General features: G+C 38.8%; 1 protein-coding gene across 1 annotated transcript; it reads left to right on the plus strand.

Moving 5' to 3' along the window:
- Positions 1–522: 522 nt before the first annotated feature.
- On the plus strand, positions 523–15835 carry C6H5orf15 (chromosome 6 C5orf15 homolog). The gene is made up of 3 exons (XM_047555885.1): positions 523–701; positions 11984–12510; positions 14368–15835. Exons 1-3 carry the CDS (start codon positions 566–568, stop codon positions 14497–14499), a joined length of 795 nt encoding a protein of 264 aa, XP_047411841.1. The 5' UTR covers positions 523–565; the 3' UTR covers positions 14500–15835.
- Positions 15836–18452: the final 2617 nt, after the last annotated feature.

Raw genomic sequence — 18452 nt, forward strand, 5'->3', positions numbered from 1 at the left:
GCTACCTTTCCTATTTCTTTTTTACCATCTTAAATATACTGTATGCTTTCTGCTGTTGTCTTCCTCACAATGAACTTTACACAGGCTTTGTGGTTCGTTTCGTTTTCTGACGTATCTTGAAATATGGAGAAGTACTAAATATTTGTTGACATAATAAATGATTATGGGGAACGATAAGAATATCATTCCACCACCCCGATATGCCTATTCTCGTTTCCCTTGCCATGGGGAGGTGGAGGTTCACTTTCGTGATCTGTCTACTTGAAACAGCTACAATTTCCTTTTAAAAAAAGTTTTAAACCGCTATTTTTGGAAGTATTGTACCCCGTCACGTGCGAGGCAGCGAGGCTCTCTCTTCAGCACCTTTCACACCGGCTCCTTAACTCGCGGCCGAGCCTCGAACCGGTCCCAGCTGCAACTCCCACCACCTTTCCTCCTTAATCCCGGTTCCAGATGCTACGTCATCACGCTGGGACGTAGAAGCCTAGGGCCGCGGCGCCTTACGAAATGTCTGACGTCAGGACGCAGAGCCTAGCAACAGCGCAGGCTCCCGGCCGAGTCCGTTATGGCCGCAGCCGCCCTAGGGAGGATGAGGGGGGCAGTGCAAGCGAACCTGCTTCCCGGGCCGGGCATCGAGACCCCTGGAGGGCTGGCGTGGACACTGGTCCTCGTGCTCCTGTTTGCGTTCGCCGTGTCAACTGGTAAACTGGGCGCGACGGCAGGGCGGGTGCGGGAAGGAGGCGAGGGCCTGCGCGCGGGTCTGGAGACATGAGCCAGGGGAAAGGGCGCTTCTGAGTGTCGAGAGCAGACGGTGTCTAGTTGGGGCAGAGTCTGCCCATTCTACGAGGGAGCGTGTGGTGTCTGAAGGGGTTCAAGACAGTGGGGTCTCCCAGGGCCTGACAAATGCGGTTGAGAGATGCGGACACCCAGGGAGCAGGGAGCAGAGTGTAGATGGGCGGGGAGCGGGGGAGTGGTGTGTGGTCCAGAGAGTCTTGAAGAATGGACTGTCACGGGAGTGGCGGCCGTGGGGTTTCCACAGGTTTTTGAAATGGGGAGTAAGGGTCTCGAAAAGGGGCTGGAGGTGACAGGGGCTGAAGTGATGCTTCAGGTTACCCCTAACCTGAAATATGGTGTGGTGTCTAGAGAGGGTCCCAAAGTGTGTGTGTGTGGGGGTGGGTGGGCGGGGACCTAGTAGAGCCAAGGAAGGAGAATCTCTTCCCTGCCCCCTAGAATGGATGAGGTCAGAAGTAAAGACCGAGGTGGGCAGGAGCAGTGACCTAGTGACTGGACTGAACTGAATGAATATTTCAGAAAGTGAGAGGGAAGGAGAAAGAGTTGCTTTCGGGTAGGGTTGCTTTTCTGAGGTCTTGGAGGTTCTGGTGCATTGGTAGAGAGATCGAGAGTAGGGCGTTGGGCTCCTGAGGAGCTTGGGAAAAGGAGAGACGTTTGGGAACAAAGAAGATTCTTTGTAAACGTGATCCCTTTCCCTGTATCTTGGGTTAACCAGGACAACACGGCTTCATATTTAATGGATCTGTAGGATTTGGCAGAGGAAGGATTTCTTCTTTTGCAAAAGTTACATTGTAAATCAAGATAAGCTTGAGACTTAGTGGGAAAAAACTTAGAATGATTAAGCAGTATCTTGTTTAGTAGTATCGTTTTTCTTTCAGTCCAAGACACAGTCCTTTTCTTCCAAAGTCTTTTTGAGTTTTCAGATGAAAAATAGTGTGTGAACTGAAGGCAGTACAATGCACTGCCTTCCTGGAGGTGTTTGCCAGTCTGCGGGGAAGGACTGTGGTCACTGTGATCCATTTTCTCAAGGCCCTTTCATCATTAGTAAAATATAATGAGGATTTCCCTGTTCCTAAAGTACTTGAGTAGCATAATTGTTTGGATCATTTAATCATCTAAGAAAAAAATGACATTTAAATATCTGTATTTCCTGCTGGAATGGTTAAGAAGTATGTATAGCTGGGAACTAGTTACAGAAATAAGACTTTTTGGTGGAAAATCTTGTGTTGGGGGAGAGGGGCAAGTGAAGGGGACTGTGGAGTATTAAGGTGTCTGTTTTTATTTCTTAGAGTACTTAAATATTGCTCCCAACCATATGGAAAGTTTTAGGGAATCTTTGTCTTTTTTTTTTTTTTTTTTTTTTTTTGGTATCAGGGATTGAAATCAGGAGGACACTCAACCATTGAGCTGTATCCCTAGCCCTATTTTGTATTTTATTTAGAGACAGGGTCTCACTGAGTTGCTTTTTGCCTCACATTTGCTGAGGCTGGGCTTTGAACTCATGATACTCCTGCCTCAACCTCCTGAGCTGCTGGGATTACAGATGTGTGCTACCATGACCGGCTGAATCTTTATCTTTTTAAATTGTCTTTATATATACCTATTTTGAATGTTGTAAGTTCCGAGTATTTCCTGTTGAAAATAACTTAAATAAAAATGAACACATATGCTTTTTATTGGGGAGCAGCTCCATTGCAGGAGTGTAGCATTTATAAGACTTGGGGTAATGTTTTTTGCAAGCATGCCTTATGTGGAATAATTTCAAAGTAATCACTCTTATAAGAAAATTTAAATCTAGGATGTGTTGAGTTTCAGATTTCAAAAAAGCCTAGAGAAAGTGACCATATTATGTTTATTTAACTTGTTTCATATTAGGTTTCTTAAAATTTCAGTGCTTAGGTGTGTTCTTGGAAGTGTGTAGGAATTCTTAAGCTTTATGTTTTTGTTTTGATAAAATAAAGAAAAGATACTCATTTTGGATCACTGGATGACCAGCTTATGTCCAAGCGTTGCTGAACTGTTTCAAAAGTGCCTGCTTTTCTACATTTGCTATCTTTGTTCCCAAATGATCACCTTAATTTACTCTGTAATGCAGTTAATTTTTAAGATAACTTTTCTTAAACTAGCATGTGAATGAATTCTCAGGATCTTCTGCATTTTCAAGTTTGAAAAGTGCCAATATAATTTTATTTTAAGGTGGCTTTTAAAAAAAAATTAAGAAAACTTCTAAAAGTCTTATTTTTAAAATGTTAAGTTTTAGCTAAAGAGATAATATCCATTAGGAAAGGGTAGAAATGGAAGATTTAGTCATCTAGAGTAGTGCATATGTTTGTAGAAGCTAAGCAATTAAATCCATAAAGCAGGAGTTGTCACTTTGTTTTAAAAACTCTTCATAGCTAACAGGATCAACTCCACAGATTTGAAGGAGAGGAGGTCAAGGAAGGTGATCTACTTTGGATCAAATGTTTCAGATGAATTCTTAGTTTATTTGTGTGGTATTTGTGTATTACTTTTAAGTTTTATTTCTTGAAGAGTACACATTCTGGTCCTAGTTGGTGCTAGGTATTCGAGTTAAACAATGAGTAAGGGCAATAAGTGGGGTTTCCTGAGCTTTTCCAGAGCACAGGGGTAGGTGCAGAGACACTACATGGGCTGCCATGTGGAGTTGGTGGAGAAAGCTGGGTGAAGAGCACTTTCAATAAACACACGTTTATTAGATAGATGCCTACTGCCTGCTAAGTAGGTGGTGGGGGTGGAGCAGGTAGGGAGATTAGCAAGTGATACTGAGAGTGAGGTAACCAGCCCAGATCATGTAGGATCTTGTAGACTATATAGACTTTGGGTTTTGAGAGAAAGGGAGAGCCCCTGGAGGGTTAAGTAGAGGAGTGACCTCATCCAATTTAAATGTTTACAGGTGACTGGCTGCCCTGTTGAGTGTGGACAGCACCGGTTAGGGTGGGAGGAACTAGATCAATTAGGAAGCTGTTGTGATAATCCAGATTGGGCTCGGACTAGGCAGTAGCAGTGGAGAGGTGAAAGTATTCAAATTTTAAACGTGGAGTAACAGATTGAATGTGAGGTGTTAAGAAAATGACAACTCCAAGATTTTTGGATCGAGTAACTAGAATGATGAAGTTGCCATTATTTGAGATGAAGAGTGGGTAGAGCAAGGTGTTTTTTTTTTTTTTAATTTTTGGGATTTAGACATTTAATTTCCTTAACGTTTTGTTTGTTTGAGATAATTATAAATTCACTAGCAGTTGTAAGAAATAGTATAGAGATCTTCCATACTCTTTACTCAGTTTTCTCCAGTAGTTAACATCTTGTAATACTGTGGTATAATATTACATCCAGGATATTGACATTGATATAGTCAAGATTTCCATTTGCATTTCCAATCAAGGGCATTTCCATTGCCACACTTGTTGCCCCTCTGAGGCCACCCGCCTTCCTTCCTGCTCCACCCTTTCCTGAACTTCTGGCAACTGCAAATTTGTTTTCCATTTCCATAATGATATCATTTTGGGAGTCTCATATAAATGGAATCAAGCAGTATGTAACCATTGGATTGACTTTTTTCACTCAGCATAATTCTCTGGAGATTCATCCAGGTTCTTGTATGTGTCAATAGTTTGTTCCTTTTTATTGCCGATTAGTAGTATTCCATGGTATGGATATATTATACTTTAATTATCCATCTGTTGTAGGATGTCTGGTTGTTTCCAGTTTTTGGCTATTATGAATAAAGCTGCTGTAAACATTTGTGTACTGATTTCTATCTGAACATAAGTTTTCATTTTTCTGGGATAAATGCCTTGGTGTATAATTTTTAGTCGTGTGATAGTTATGTGTTTAGTTTTTTAAGAAACTACCAGATTGTTTCTCAGAGTCTCTGTCCTATTTTACATTCACACCAGCAACATATGAGTGATCTGGTTTCTCTGCATCCTCACCAACATTTGGTGTTGTCCTTATGTTTCATTTTAGCCATTCTGATAGATGTGTAGTGATATCTCATTGTGGTTTTGATTTGCATTTTCCTAATGGCTTATTATCTCTTTATATGCTTATTTGCCATCTGTGTATTTTCTTTGGTGAAATATCTCTTCCTGACTTTTGACTGTTTTGTGACTGAATTGTTTTTTCTAACCCTAAATTTCAAAGATTGTCTCCTATATTTTTTCTAAGGGGTTTATAGTTTTATATTTAAATATGTTTTATTTTTAGTTATTTTTTTGTTTGTTTGACTTTTTATGGTGCTGAAGATTGAACTTGGCCTCATGCATATTAGGCAGGTGCCATATCCTTAGTCTTTAAAAACAAATTTTTTTTTTTTTTTTTTAAGACAGTCTGACTAAGTTGTCCAGACTGTCCTTGAACTTGCAATCTTCCTGCCTCTCCCTCCACCTCCAGCATAGCTGGGATTACAGGTGTACAACACGGTGCCCAGCCATTTTTAGTTAATTTTTGTATAACTAAAATGGTGGATTACATTGATTGCTTTAAATATTTGAGTGAGTCTTGCATCCCAAGAATAAACCTCGTCATTCATGGCATATACTTTTAATTTTTGTTTTGGTGGTGCTGTGATGAAACCTAGGGCCTATGTATGCTCTACCACTAAGCTCCAGCTCCAGATCTTTTAATTGATTTTTATTGTACTAGTCAGCTTTCTGTTACTCTAATGAAATATCTGAAGCTATTAACTTATAAAGAGTTTGGTTTATTTTGGCTCATGGTTCTGGAAGTTACATTCTAAGATTGTGTGGTCTTATGGCTGTGGGTCACTGGTGAGGGCAGTCATCATAGTGGAAATGTGTGGAGGAGCAAATTCTTACATCAACTAGGAAGCAGAGAGAGGAAGAGTGAAGGGTCCCAAATTCTTTTTTGAGAGCATGTTCCCAATGACCTAAGGATCTTCCACAAGTCTCTACCTCTAAAAGTTCCACAGCCTCTCGATAGTACCACATTGGGAACCAAATCAAGCCTTTAAACACATGGGTTTTTGGGCATCATTCAGCATCCAAAATATAGCACTTATATTGCAGATTTTTATTTGCTAATATTTGTTAGTAATTTTTTTCATTTATATTCACAAAAGTTATCAATTTGTAATTTCCTTTTTCCATAGGGTGTTTCGATTTTGTGTTCGGGTTAATAGTATTAACTTCATAAAATGAATTGATAAGTATTATTCTTTTATTCCCTGGAAGAGATTGTGTAGAATTGGTATTAATTCTTGTTTAAATGTGTGGTGGAAATTGGTGAAACCATCTGGGCCTGGAGATTTATTTCTTGGGAGTTTTAAATTAAGAATTCTATTTCCTTATTATTTATAGGGCTTGTCAAATGATGTATTTCATAGGAGGTGAGTTGTGATAGTTTGGGTTTCTTAAGAACTTTGTCCATTTCATCTAAGTTGTCAGATTTATGTGTGTGGTGTGGTTCATGATTATTCTTCATTTGATGTCTGTAGCATTTGAGTTATATCCCTTGTTTAATTTATGATATTCATTATTCACGTCTTTTTTCTCATTTTAATTTGTCTTTCTTGCTAGGCATTTGTCAGTTTTTCTCATCTTTATTTTTTCAAAAAATCAACTCTTTGTTTCATTGGTTGTTGGTATTTTACATTATCTTTATTATTCGCTTTCTGGTTTTTGAGTTTATTTTGCCTCTTTTCTAGGTTATTGAGATAGGAGCTTACATGATTGACTTGAGACAGTCCCTCTTCCAATGTATGCTCTTAGTGGTATAAATTTCCTTGTTGTTGCTTTATCTGTATCTCACATACCTTGATATGTTGTATTTTCATTTGCATTCAGCCCAATGCTTTTTTTCCCCTTGAGACTTTCTCTTTGATTCATAGATTACTTAGAATGTGTTGTTTAAAATGGGCTTTGTGGCTCGTGCTTGTAATCTCACCTAGTCAGAAGGCTGATTACAAGTTCCAGCCTGGGCAACTTAGCAAGACCCTGTCTCAAAAAAAAAAAAAAAAAAAAGTTGTGGGGAGCTGACTGTGATTGTGGCTTAGTGGCTGAACCCTTGTCCTCCTGAGTTCAATCTCCAGTACTGGGATTAAAAAAAGTGTATTGTTTAGTTTCCAAATGTTTGAAGATTTTTCTTTTTCTTTTCCTCCCTCCTTCCCTTCCTTATTGAACCCAGGAGTGCTCTTCCACTGATCAACATCTCCAGCCCTTTTAAATTTTGAGACAGGGTCTTGATCAATTGATGAGATTTGCCTCGAATTTGCAATTTCCTGCCTCAGCTTCCTGAGTCACTGAGATTACAGTTGTGTGTTACCCAGCCACCTTCTTCTGTTATTAATATGTTTGTTCTTTTTCTTTCTTTCTTTCTTTTTTTTTTTTTTTTTTTCTTGTAATACTGGGGATTGCACCCTGGGCCTTACACATGCTAAGCACACGCTCACCACTGAGTTACATCCCTAGCCTCAATATCTGGTTTAACCCTTTTTCTCCTTTCTTTCCAGTTTAATACATGTTAGGTTTTTTGCTAATGCCCCTCAGGTCTTTGAGGCTCTGTTTATTTTTCTTACAGTCTGTTTCCACAGCCTGGATAATTTCTATTGTTCTGTCTTTCAGTACACTGATTTTTTTTCTCCTGACTCCCTTCTTTCTGCCCTTGAGTCCACCTTTTGAGCATCTTATTTATTCATTTGGTTCTGGGGATTGAATCTAGGAGCAATCTAACACTGAGCTATATCCCAGCCCTTTTATTTATTTATTTAGAGATAGGATCTTGTTAAGTTGCATAGGCTGGCCTCCAGTTTGTGATCCTCCTAACTCAGCCTGAGTAACAGGGATTAAAGAGTGCACCACTGTGCCTGGCCTTGTTGGCATCTGTTGACTGTGTTTTTCGTATAACTTGACATCTTCCTGATTGTTGATATGACAGATGATTTTGTATTGAAACCTGAACTTTTTTGTACTATGCTGTGGGACTTATTTAATCTTTCTCTTAAATATTTTTTATTTTTTTTTTATTTTTTTAAGCACTGCTATGGCAGGGGTTGCTGCCCATTACTGCATTACTGATTTCCCATTACTGTAGAAATCTTGTTATCTGTGCTATTGTCACCTGAATAGTGGTGGTCTCCTTGGTTTTTTTTGGGTTGGGGTAGGAGTTCTGGCTTCCTTCATGATCTGCACTGACATAATTGTGTGGGGGTGTCCTTGTTAATTGTTTGGTGATGGTTGAAGTCTTGACTCTGTGCTCATCCTCTGACACTGTCCCATTGGGGAGGGGAAGAGGGTACCCTGTTACTCTGTCCCAATCTTTTGGCTAGAGAAAGTAACCTTTTGGGGGATCATTTCTGTCTGTTCCCCTCCTTGTTTTCAGGTTGCTTGCTTTTTAAACTGCAAGTCTGGGATACATGAGATAAAAAGAAAATACAGGACTGAGTAAACTTTCCATCATTCTAACAAATACCTGAGATATTGAACTTAGAAAAGGTTTACTTTGGTTCACAGTTCTAGAAGTTTCAGTTCATGATTGGTTGACCCCATTGCTTTGGGTCTATTGTGGCACATTATGGCAGGAGCTTTTAGTAAAGCAAAACTGTGTACCTCATGGCTGGGAAGCAAAGTTGGGGAGGGAGGAAGAAGGGAAGAGATAGGGTCCATAATCCCCTACATGGGAGCTCCCAGTGATCTGACCTCCCACTGGGCCCCACCTCTTAAAGTTTCTACCACCTCCCATACTGCCTGGCTGTGCACTAAAACTTTAACAAACCAGATCCAAACTATAGTACCAGGAGGTCACCACCATGTCATTTCTTAGGTCCTGAGGTCTTGTAACTACTCTGTCTTGTTCTTTCCACCTTTCAGAGTATTCTTATGTTACATGTATATAATATACAGAGGTTTTAGTGGTTCTTAGTGGTGGAAATAGGAAAGAGTACATCTGTCTTCCTATAAGCCAGTGAGAATTCATTTTGAACCTGTTAATTTGAATGTCAGACATCTGAGAGATGTCAAGCAGGCAGTGACATGTATGAGTCTGGAGTCCAGAGTTCATGGATTCCCTTCTGATGGCTTCATTTTTCTCTGAGAAGTTAGGAAGTGATGTCAGTTGAAAATGAGAGTATCTCCAATACCAGAGAAGGTATCGGAGATTTGATGATAGAGGAAAATGTGAATGACCTCTTAAGAGGGGAGGAGGGTAAATGGACTAGGTGAAAACAGTATAATTGCTAGCATCTTTAAACATAGACCTGGATTTTTGGTTTTGAATTTCAAATGAAAACAGTGGTGTGGTTGTATATTTATTTCTAGCCATGTTCACCTACCTGGTGCCCCTGGTGAAGAATCAGAGAACTTGATTTATTTCGGGGTAGATGTTGCCTCACCAAATGAATGGGACAAAGAGAAGGAAGGGATGGGAATGTGGATGTAGGAGAGGGATTGTAATGGCTGACAGAATTGAATCTTGGTAAAAAAGAGAAGAGTGTGTATTGGTGGAGTTTGGTGGTGGCCAAGAGCAGCTGAAAAGGTGTTAGGATCAGAGAGTAGTAGTCTTGATGGATTGAGAATACCAGGGAACGAGCTAGAAGGATAGGAGGCTGTGTGTCAACAAGTAGGATGCATGAAACAGATTATGGAAGTTGTGATAACAGAGAATGACCATGGGTGAGAGAGGCTAATGTAAGCAGGAGGTCAGGATTTTGAAATTAAGTCAGAAGTACTTGTTTTGGATTAAACTTTAGTGCCAAGAGCTAAAATCATTAAGAATTTGAGGGTATGATTTGATAAAAGTGAATGAGTGAAAGCTTATGTGAGACTCACAGTTGGTGGAGCTTATGGAGGGAATGGACTAGTCTGGATGGGGCAGAATCTGTGGTGCATGCATGTGGGAGAATAAAATAGCCATTAATTAAAAGGGCTGTAGGGCAAGTGTGTCTTTAAGGGACAGTTCGGTTCTAGTTATACCAAGAGAGTGAAGGATAGAAGGAGAGATCTGCTGAGGATTGTGAATTCTCGAGTGCTCCATGGAGACTTTCTTTATAATCATTCCCACTCCTATCAGCTTGTGTTTGTTAGACATAAATGAGTATCCAAAAAGTTAGACAAAAGTTTTTTTGAAAGCCAAGGTTTAATTACTTGGCTCCCAGTTATTTGAATTTTTAATTTTATTTAAAAACATGTCTGGCTTCACTTTGGGATGAAAATTAAATGTCTTATAGAAATAGTAACGTATAAGTTCCTGAACTGTAACTAAGTGGAAATGATAAATGTAAATTCTTTTTAGAAGTCCCTGTTTAATAGTTTTGAATTATGTACTCCGCTATAGGTCCTGTTTTTCTTTTCTTCTAATTAAAAATTTCAGGGCACCCAATGACTGAGAATGCTTTAAGAGAGTTTAACTAATTTATTATCTTTTCTTTCTTTTTTTATTTTTAGTTTTGTAGTACTGGAGGTTGAACCTAGGACAACTTGCTAGGCAAGTACATGACCACTGAACTATATTCCCATCCTCTTTAAAAAATTTTTATTTTTAGATAGGATCTTATGTTTTTGCCCAGGCTGACCTTAAACTTTTCAATCTTCTGCTTCAGTCTCTTGAGAAGCTGGGATTATATGTGTGTGCCTCCATGTCTGACTACTATCATTTTATTTATTTTTATTTTTTAGTTTTTGCAGTGCTGGTGACCAAACCCTGGACATTACACATTCATACGAGGCAAATGCTTTATCACTGACTTACATCCCCAGCCCCACTATCTTTTAAAATGATTTATTAAATTATTTCTTAGGAGACTCTGTTCATCCCAGTTGACACCAGCTACATAAAATAGATATCAATGTGTTAGGTAAATGAGTGTACTTGCACAATGAGTTGTCTGTATGTGCTAACATTTGTGAAAGGCCTAGTGTGACTTGGTTTAATCTTATCCCTATAAAATGTTTACTTTAATTTGATAGACTTTAAAATATTATCTAAATATATTTAGATCCCACAAGACTGTTTATTTTTTAAAATATGATAGATGTCCTTGAAGGTCTTCAACAAGTGCTACATTCAGTTATGAACTAGAAACACTGTTTAATTTTGTGGAATCTGCTTCTGTTGCTACTTCTTGGTATATAGTTACTTAGGTAAATAATTTCACCTTTACTTTAGTAAACCATGCTGAGTAGGTAGCAGCATAGGAAAATAAGAATTGGTGTTTACTAGATATTATTTCCCTTTTTTTTGCGGGGAGGGGGGGATTGCTGGGGATTGAACCCAGGGGTCCTCTACTGAGCTATACTCCCAACCCTTTTTTATTTTTAGACAGTGTCTTGCTAAGTTGCTTAGAGCCTCACTAAACTGCTGAGACTAATCTTAAACTTGCGATCCTTTTGCCTCAGCCCCCTAAGTTGCTGGAATTGCTGGTGTGCGCCACTGCACCAGGCGGTAAATACTTTTTTTTGTTGTGTATGTGAGGTGCTGACCATTGAACCCAGGGCCTCATACATGCTAGGCAAGTGCTGTATCACTGATTACGTACCTTGCCCCTTCCTCAGTTGTCATAGTCTAACACAGCTGTCACTTAGCTTTCAAGTTCCAGTTTCTAATTTTTGTCCTTTATGACTTTTCCCTTTCTTTTTCCTGTGGGTACTTTTTAAAATATCTGAATGAGGAAGTCTTCCAGTTCAGGTATCACTTAGGATGCTGGACATCTTGCTTATACCTTCTCTTAGATTAGTTATATTGTTGAAAGTGTTTACATTTCCAAATTACATATCTTTTTTGTGACCTACCCGAGCCATGATTAGCTAGCTAGCTCTCTGTTCTGGGGTTAGGGTGGAGCCTGGACAAGGATGACTCAAGTCCAGCCTCTTCTTGTAAGGAAAGCAGCAGGGACGGGTAAGGGCTGTGTGTGGACTTTGTTATCTGACCTAAAGTCAGATCCTACTGTTTTCTTTCAGTGGCAGGCTGTGGCACAGTGGGTCCTTTATGCTACTCAAATTGTTACTAATGGCAAAGCAATTGTTACCAGCTGAATAATTGACTTAAGAAGAAATATAACTGATTGGTGACTATTGGGACTTAATAACTAGTTCTTGAGAGAAAGTTATAAGAATTTAGCTGAGAGTAATGCTTAATGAAAATTGAAGTTAATATTGCTTTTAGATTTGTAGGGATGAGTTGGAGATTTCAGGGTAATGTCTTTCTTCTTTTCTTTCAGCTGTATCACAAACGGATCCACCAGGCCAAAGTGTACGAAACTCAGATGTTTCTACTTCAAATATGAATGCTTTAACACATGAAAACCCAACCAAACCTTCTATTTCCCAAGTCAGTACCACTCTCCCTCCCCCAATCAGTACAGAGAAAAGTGGAAGAGCATCTGCAGCCCCCCATCCCTCTCCTATGACCTCTCTGTCCCAAGAGGAAGCTGATAACAATGAAGATCCGAGCATAGAGGAGGAGGATCTTCTCACACTGAATAGTTCTCCATCCACAGCCAAAGACACTCTGGACAATGGAGATTATGGAGAACCAGACTATGATTGGACCACCAGCCCCAGGGATGATGAGTCCGATGAGACTTTAGAAGAAAATAGGGGTTACATGGAAATTGAACAGTCAGTGAAATCTTTTAAGGCCCCATCCTCAAATGTAGAAGAGGAAGACAGCCACTTCTTTTTTCATCTTATTATTTTTGCTTTCTGTATTGCTATTGTTTATGTTACATATCACAACAAAAGAAAGGTAAGTTTGGGAATTTTTCAGCCTCTCTAGTTGTGCCTTATTAGCTCAGTCATATTTCTTATCAATTATATGTTAATTTGGTAAAATATCAAGATGTCTAATTGGTTTGTAAATCTATGATATATTTTAACGTATTACAGACAGAATGGTTGACCGTATGTGCTTCTAAAAAAAAAAAATTAGTCAAATTACTTCTTAATGAATAAAGCCCAAGGCCATCTTTTTTTTTTCTTTTTTTCTTTCCAGTACTAGGAATTGAACCAGGACTGCTGTATCACTGAGGCTTATCTGCAGTCCTTTTTATTTTTCATTTTGATACAGGATTTTTTTTTTTTTTTTTTGGTGGTGAGGATTGAATCCAGCGGTGCTTCACCCCAGCTCTTTTAAAAATATTTTATTTAGTGACAGGGTCTCATTGAGTTTCTTAGGGCCTTGCTAAGTAAGTTGCTGAGGCTGGCTTTGAACTTGCAAATCTCCTGTCTCAGCCTCAACCTTCTATGTTGCTGGGATTATAGGTGTGTCATGTGCCTGGCTGAGACAGGGTCTTAATAAGTTACCACAACTGTTCTCAAATTGGGGATCCTCCTGCCTCAGCCTCCTGAGATGCTGTTGTAACAGGCATATGCCACCATGCCCAGCTCAGTGTTTTTTTAAATTTTTAAAAATTTTCACATCTTAATTTAGCATTGCTATCTCAGTATAAGTACTTATGGAAGGTTAAATTAATATTTTTGTCTTTTAATTTATTAAGCATTGAACTTAATGATTTTCTACTCTAAAAGTATTAAATGTTTATTTTAGGAAATTCAGAAAACATGGGTATAGAAAAGAAAATTTGAGCTACTACCCAAGGGGTATTAACATTTTGATATATTTCTGATCTATAAGTACATATATAATTCTTACATATATGTGTTTTATTTAAAAATGAATGTTATATAGTTTTTATCTTTTCCCATCAAATCATGTGCACTTTCTATAATATTAATATTCTTTAAAAACATGATTTGATACCTGCATTATTGATTCAACTGTTTTCCTAATGGGCATTTAGATGATTTCCAAATTTTGGTTCATAAATAATATTGTGACAAACATTTCTGTGCTAAAATTAGTTTGTTCCTTTAATGAGGCAAAGGAGACCTAAATGGCACCGGATGGGTGATTTAATGTGAGAGTGCATCTCTGCATCATACAGTCCCATAAAGGCTAAAGAATTGAACCTTTCAGAATACTCAAAGAGAAACACATAATTTCCTTTTTAATACTTTATGGTCAGGAAATCTCAGTTCTTGACTTTATTGCTTTGTGATGACTTTATTCCTTGAAAGTCATCTTCCTATTTGGGGCTTCATTTTCTTACCCAAGAAATGGCAAAACTGGACCAGGTAATTTCAAAATACCCTACAGCTTTGAGAATCAATGAATCTAATAATAGAAAATAGCAAAAAAGACCAACCTCAGGTTATTTGTCATTATTGACCTATCACTGGTTTTGTATTTGTAGGTAGACAGAGTTTTGAATGCTGGTGATATTGTATCCCAGTGTTTGGTGTTGGACTGTCTGCATTATGAATGCCTAAGGGACTTGTGAAAAAGTAGGCTCCTGGGCTCTACCTCACCTCCTAATTCAGCCTGAAAATAGAGCCTCAGAATCAGAGTCACTCCTGTGTCCATGGACATCTGAGAAGCACTATTTGACCTTGTATATAAGATGAAAAACAAATAGCCTTTGGTCGTTGTTGTTAATGATACTTTTGTGTTTGGGAACTGAGGAGAGATATTTCACTTGTAAAAACTTTTATCATATCCTTTTGTTCTCTTGTGTACATCTTATTAATTTTTTTTTTATTCCAGATTTTCCTCCTAGTTCAAAGCAGGAAATGGCGTGATGGCCTTTGTTCTAAAACAGTGGAATATCACCGTCTAGACCAGAACGTTAATGAGGCCATGCCTTCTCTGAAGATTACCAATGATTATATTTTTTAAAGCACTGTGATTTGAGTTTGCTCATTATATAATTTTATTTGCTTGACTTTTTATATGATGTTGTGCAGATGTTTGCCATAGGCAGTTGGTACTTAAATGAGAGGCAGATCTCTCTTTTGCCTTGGTGCTTTGGAAATTGAATGTCACAAACAGGGAGTATATAATTTTTTAATCTACATTTTTAGAGCTGAATTTAATCAGGTGTCTGAAATGTGAGCATTACCTTCATTTACACTGGTAGTTTTATTATTTCCATTCATTGTATTTCTTCTGGAAGTAATGCTACTTTTGAAAGATCCCAGACTTGTAACTAAATTCTAACATAGTACTATTGACTTAGATTCATTCTCTGCCACCCAGATACTATTTTTTAAACACACATTACTTTGTGGTCCCAAACTGAAATGTGCAAGGGCATATGTAATAATACTTTGCTTTTAAGTATTATGCTTTTTGCTCTCCAGAAAACTGCTTTGTGTATTTTAGACAATTAAAACACACTTTAAGATAGCGAGACTGCTCAATCCCACTAAAATTTTAGGTAATATATTAAATATGTCTAGAAATTCTGCAGAAGAGACTGAAATTTGCCGTGAACATAGATAAAATGTTATATATATATCATTTTTTGGTTTGAATTACTGAATTAAATTATAGGTAGAAACTGGTAAAATGTAAAACAGATGAAGAATTACTTTTAGTTAGCAGTCGATTGTACCACGGTTTCCTTAAAGGTTTCAAGTGATGGGCAGAGTTTAAAATTACAGAATTTGTTCATTTTGGTTCTTATTGTGTAGCAAGTTTGAGTAAGTTTTAGGGCCCATTATCACTTAAATAAGACTGTATCTCGATCTTTCAAATTAAAATTATACCTGAATGAAGTTGTTTGTATACATAAAATATATATGTGTACAATGACCTTTTCCCCTCCTGGACTTGTTCTATTTTCTTGTTTATTTTTTTACAGCAACTGGAAATTATTTACTATATTTCATTTGAGTCTGTCTTTCTATCACCAAGAATTGATCAGTATGTAAATAAGTGATTTGAACCGTGTTTGACTTATAAGTGTCACTATAACTTTTCAGAAAGTGTCACCTCTACTATGTGTTAAACAAAGCCTGGTGAGCCATGGTTGTAGGCTCTGTGTAGAGATGGAAGAAGCAGCACTGTCCATCCTTCCTCTTGGCTGGACACTTGACTGCCCTAGTGAGGAAGGAAAGCACAATGGAAATACACCTGAACGTTTTATTGCAGTAATTTTTTTCATATCTGAAATTGTATTATTTAATATTTTGAATAAGATTTTAAAAAATAAATACAAGATATAATTCCATGATTTTACAATTGTGTTTCATTTCAGTGGTAATGTGGTGACAGAAGGCAGTGCTGTCTGGGAGGATGTGAACTTGACTAGCTTGCTATCGTTCCCTCTAAGCTATAGAACTTTGTCTCTAAGAAAGCCACCTTTATTTCTAAATTCTTCCTTAGGTTCAATTTCCAAATGGGTGGTGAAGTTTATTGAAACAGAAGTAAAGTATGATGGTAAAGGAAAGGAGATGCTCAATGTGCTCTTCCTAGCACCCTGGACTGCCTGTTGTCTGGGACAGGAGCCTTTCAACCTGGAGTCTCACCCTGCTTTAGTGGATCTAGGGCTCCTAGGTACTTCCTGATGGCACAGTCTTTGCCACTCAAGTTCCAGTGCTGCCATCAAGCAGCATTTGACTTTTGGAGTCTCAGATTATACATTGATTAAAAATGCTGCTGGAGTCACAGAGGCATCTGCGCTGCTGGACAAGGGATTGAAGACTCACATTTGAACCTCACAGCACTAATGTGTCTTAGTCGTGTGTGTGATCTGCTCCCTTGTCCCAGACTTGCTTTCTGGATAGACCAGAAGCTCTGCTCAATGTTGGTACTGATGGCATGATAGGTTACCCTTTAGCTCCCATCTGTGTCTTAACTGAAAAAGAATGTGTTGATCCTCGAAAGGCAGACAGAAATAGACATTTAGAATTTGTGCAGGCTGGCATGCAGGCATGTCTTGATGAGGGTTTCTTGATTTTAGGTGTAAACTCAGAGTGAGTGCAAGCTCTTTTGGGAGCATGTAGTTTGCCTCAGCATCTCTTGAGAACAGGAGGTGCTTGTTGCTGTCTTCCTACCCCCAACTTGATACTATACCTGGCACTTTCTGAGATATTCAATGCAGTGTTTGAGAAATGAAGAAAAAGCAAGATAGTCCAGCTCTGCAGAGAATCACATAGTATATAATTTATATAAACAAATTGGACACAACGGTTCTTAGGTGTGAGAGCCAGGATGTAGCCTGTCAGTTGTTATCTGCACATCCACATTCCTATTTGAAGTTGAAATTTATATTAGTTATGAGATGTCACCCTTTCCCCCAAATACCAGGTCTTGGTTAGAGCAGCTGCTGCCTGTTGAGATCAAGGTCACTGCTGACACAGCAGACAGTCCTAGCTCTCCCTGCCCCTGCTCTGTGTGTGTGTGTGTGTGTGTGTGTGTGTGTGTGTGTGTGCGTGTGTGCGTGTGTGTGTGTGTGTTTAGGGATGATTGCACTTCTGCCTTCTTAGCCTGGTTTGCTGCTCTAACAGTTTGTCTCCCTTAAGGGCTCTACCTGAAGCTGTTCCATCCTGTCTTCTGAAGGTAAGATGTCTTTCAAGGCAACTGAAGAAGGCTACCCTGAGGTTTGAGGCCTGTTTGGCCTGATCCAGTACAGTCTCAGCCAGAATATATGGGCTGTAATTTTTATGTATTTGGGTTCTGTTCACCTTTATTTTCACTTTGACATGAGGAAGGGAAGTTGCTGGGATAGATTCTGGAAATCGAGTGAGGACCATTTCTGACTCACATCTAGGAACTTTCTCTCATGACCTACTGTCTAGGCAGCTTAAGTTAACTCAAGGTATTTGATTTTGGATAAGCAACAACTTCTGAGTGAGCTCTAAGTTCACTTTTCCAGCTCCTTCTGAAAGAGACATTGACTCATTTTCTATCATTAATGAAGCTCGAGATTTAAAAGCCCCTGCTTCCTACTTAGGAAGTCTTATCTATCACTCTAATATCTCTATACTGAAATCTTCAAACTGCCTCATTTCTCTGCTGGGAACCCCAGAAATACCATGTTCCATGAACACTTTACTTCCTGGATGTCTTTCTCTTTATACCCTTTGTGCCCCTCTCACAGGCATGAGGGTTGGATACACTGACACCTGAGACCCTTCCAAGGGAAGCAGCACCTTGCAGTGGGTTGGAGCTGTGGTGGACCCTAGAATCTCAGAGGTCAGGATTCCCACTCTGGGCCTGACCTTCCCCCAGCCCATTTTGTAGCCTATAGAAAGAGGCGAAACATATTTCCTGCCTGGGAGTGAGGAAGGGTCAGGGATCTAAATATCTTGGGCCTGATTGGGGTGAAGGTTGGCCTGGCCCATGTTGTTCCTACTTGATCTTTAGAAATACAGACCTAGGGAGAAAATGAGGAAAAGGATGGGTGTGGAATGGGACAGGGGGCTGGATTACCCTGATCTGAGCTTTTCGTGTCTCAGTTACGACTGTTGGCGATTGATTAGCTTCCAGGTCTGTTAGGAGGAGTAGATAGGTTTTTTTTTGTTTGTTTTTTTTTTGAGGTTGGGCTCCAGATTCCTTATTGCTTTAGAACACAAGAGAGCTAGAAAAAGATTATTTAAATGTCCTCAATATTTAGGTATATTCTCTTTTTCTTCCTTTAAAATTCCTTTTATTATGATTATGACAGCACATCATAGAAAAATACATAAAATCAGCTGGGCATGGTGGCACATGCCTGTAATCCCAGTAACTCAGGAGACTGAAACAGGAGATAGTTATGTTCAAAACCAGCCTTAGCAACTTAACATGACCATGTCATAAACAAACAAAAAAAATACATAAATACATAAATAAAAAATCGGGCT

Source organism: Sciurus carolinensis, chromosome 6, assembly GCF_902686445.1.
Source record: "Sciurus carolinensis chromosome 6, mSciCar1.2, whole genome shotgun sequence".
Lineage (NCBI taxonomy): Eukaryota > Metazoa > Chordata > Mammalia > Rodentia > Sciuridae > Sciurus > Sciurus carolinensis.

Bases quoted from the DNA above. Each gene is read 5' to 3' on its own strand.
- C6H5orf15 (XM_047555885.1), top strand. From the start codon at position 566: ATGGCCGCAGCCGCCCTAGGGAGGATGAGGGGGGCAGTGCAAGCGAAC. The intron at 702-11,983 runs GTAAACTGGGCG...CTTTTCTTTCAG, and splicing joins TGCGTTCGCCGTGTCAACTG to CTGTATCACAAACGGATCCA. The intron at 12,511-14,367 runs GTAAGTTTGGGA...TTTTTATTCCAG, and splicing joins CATATCACAACAAAAGAAAG to ATTTTCCTCCTAGTTCAAAG.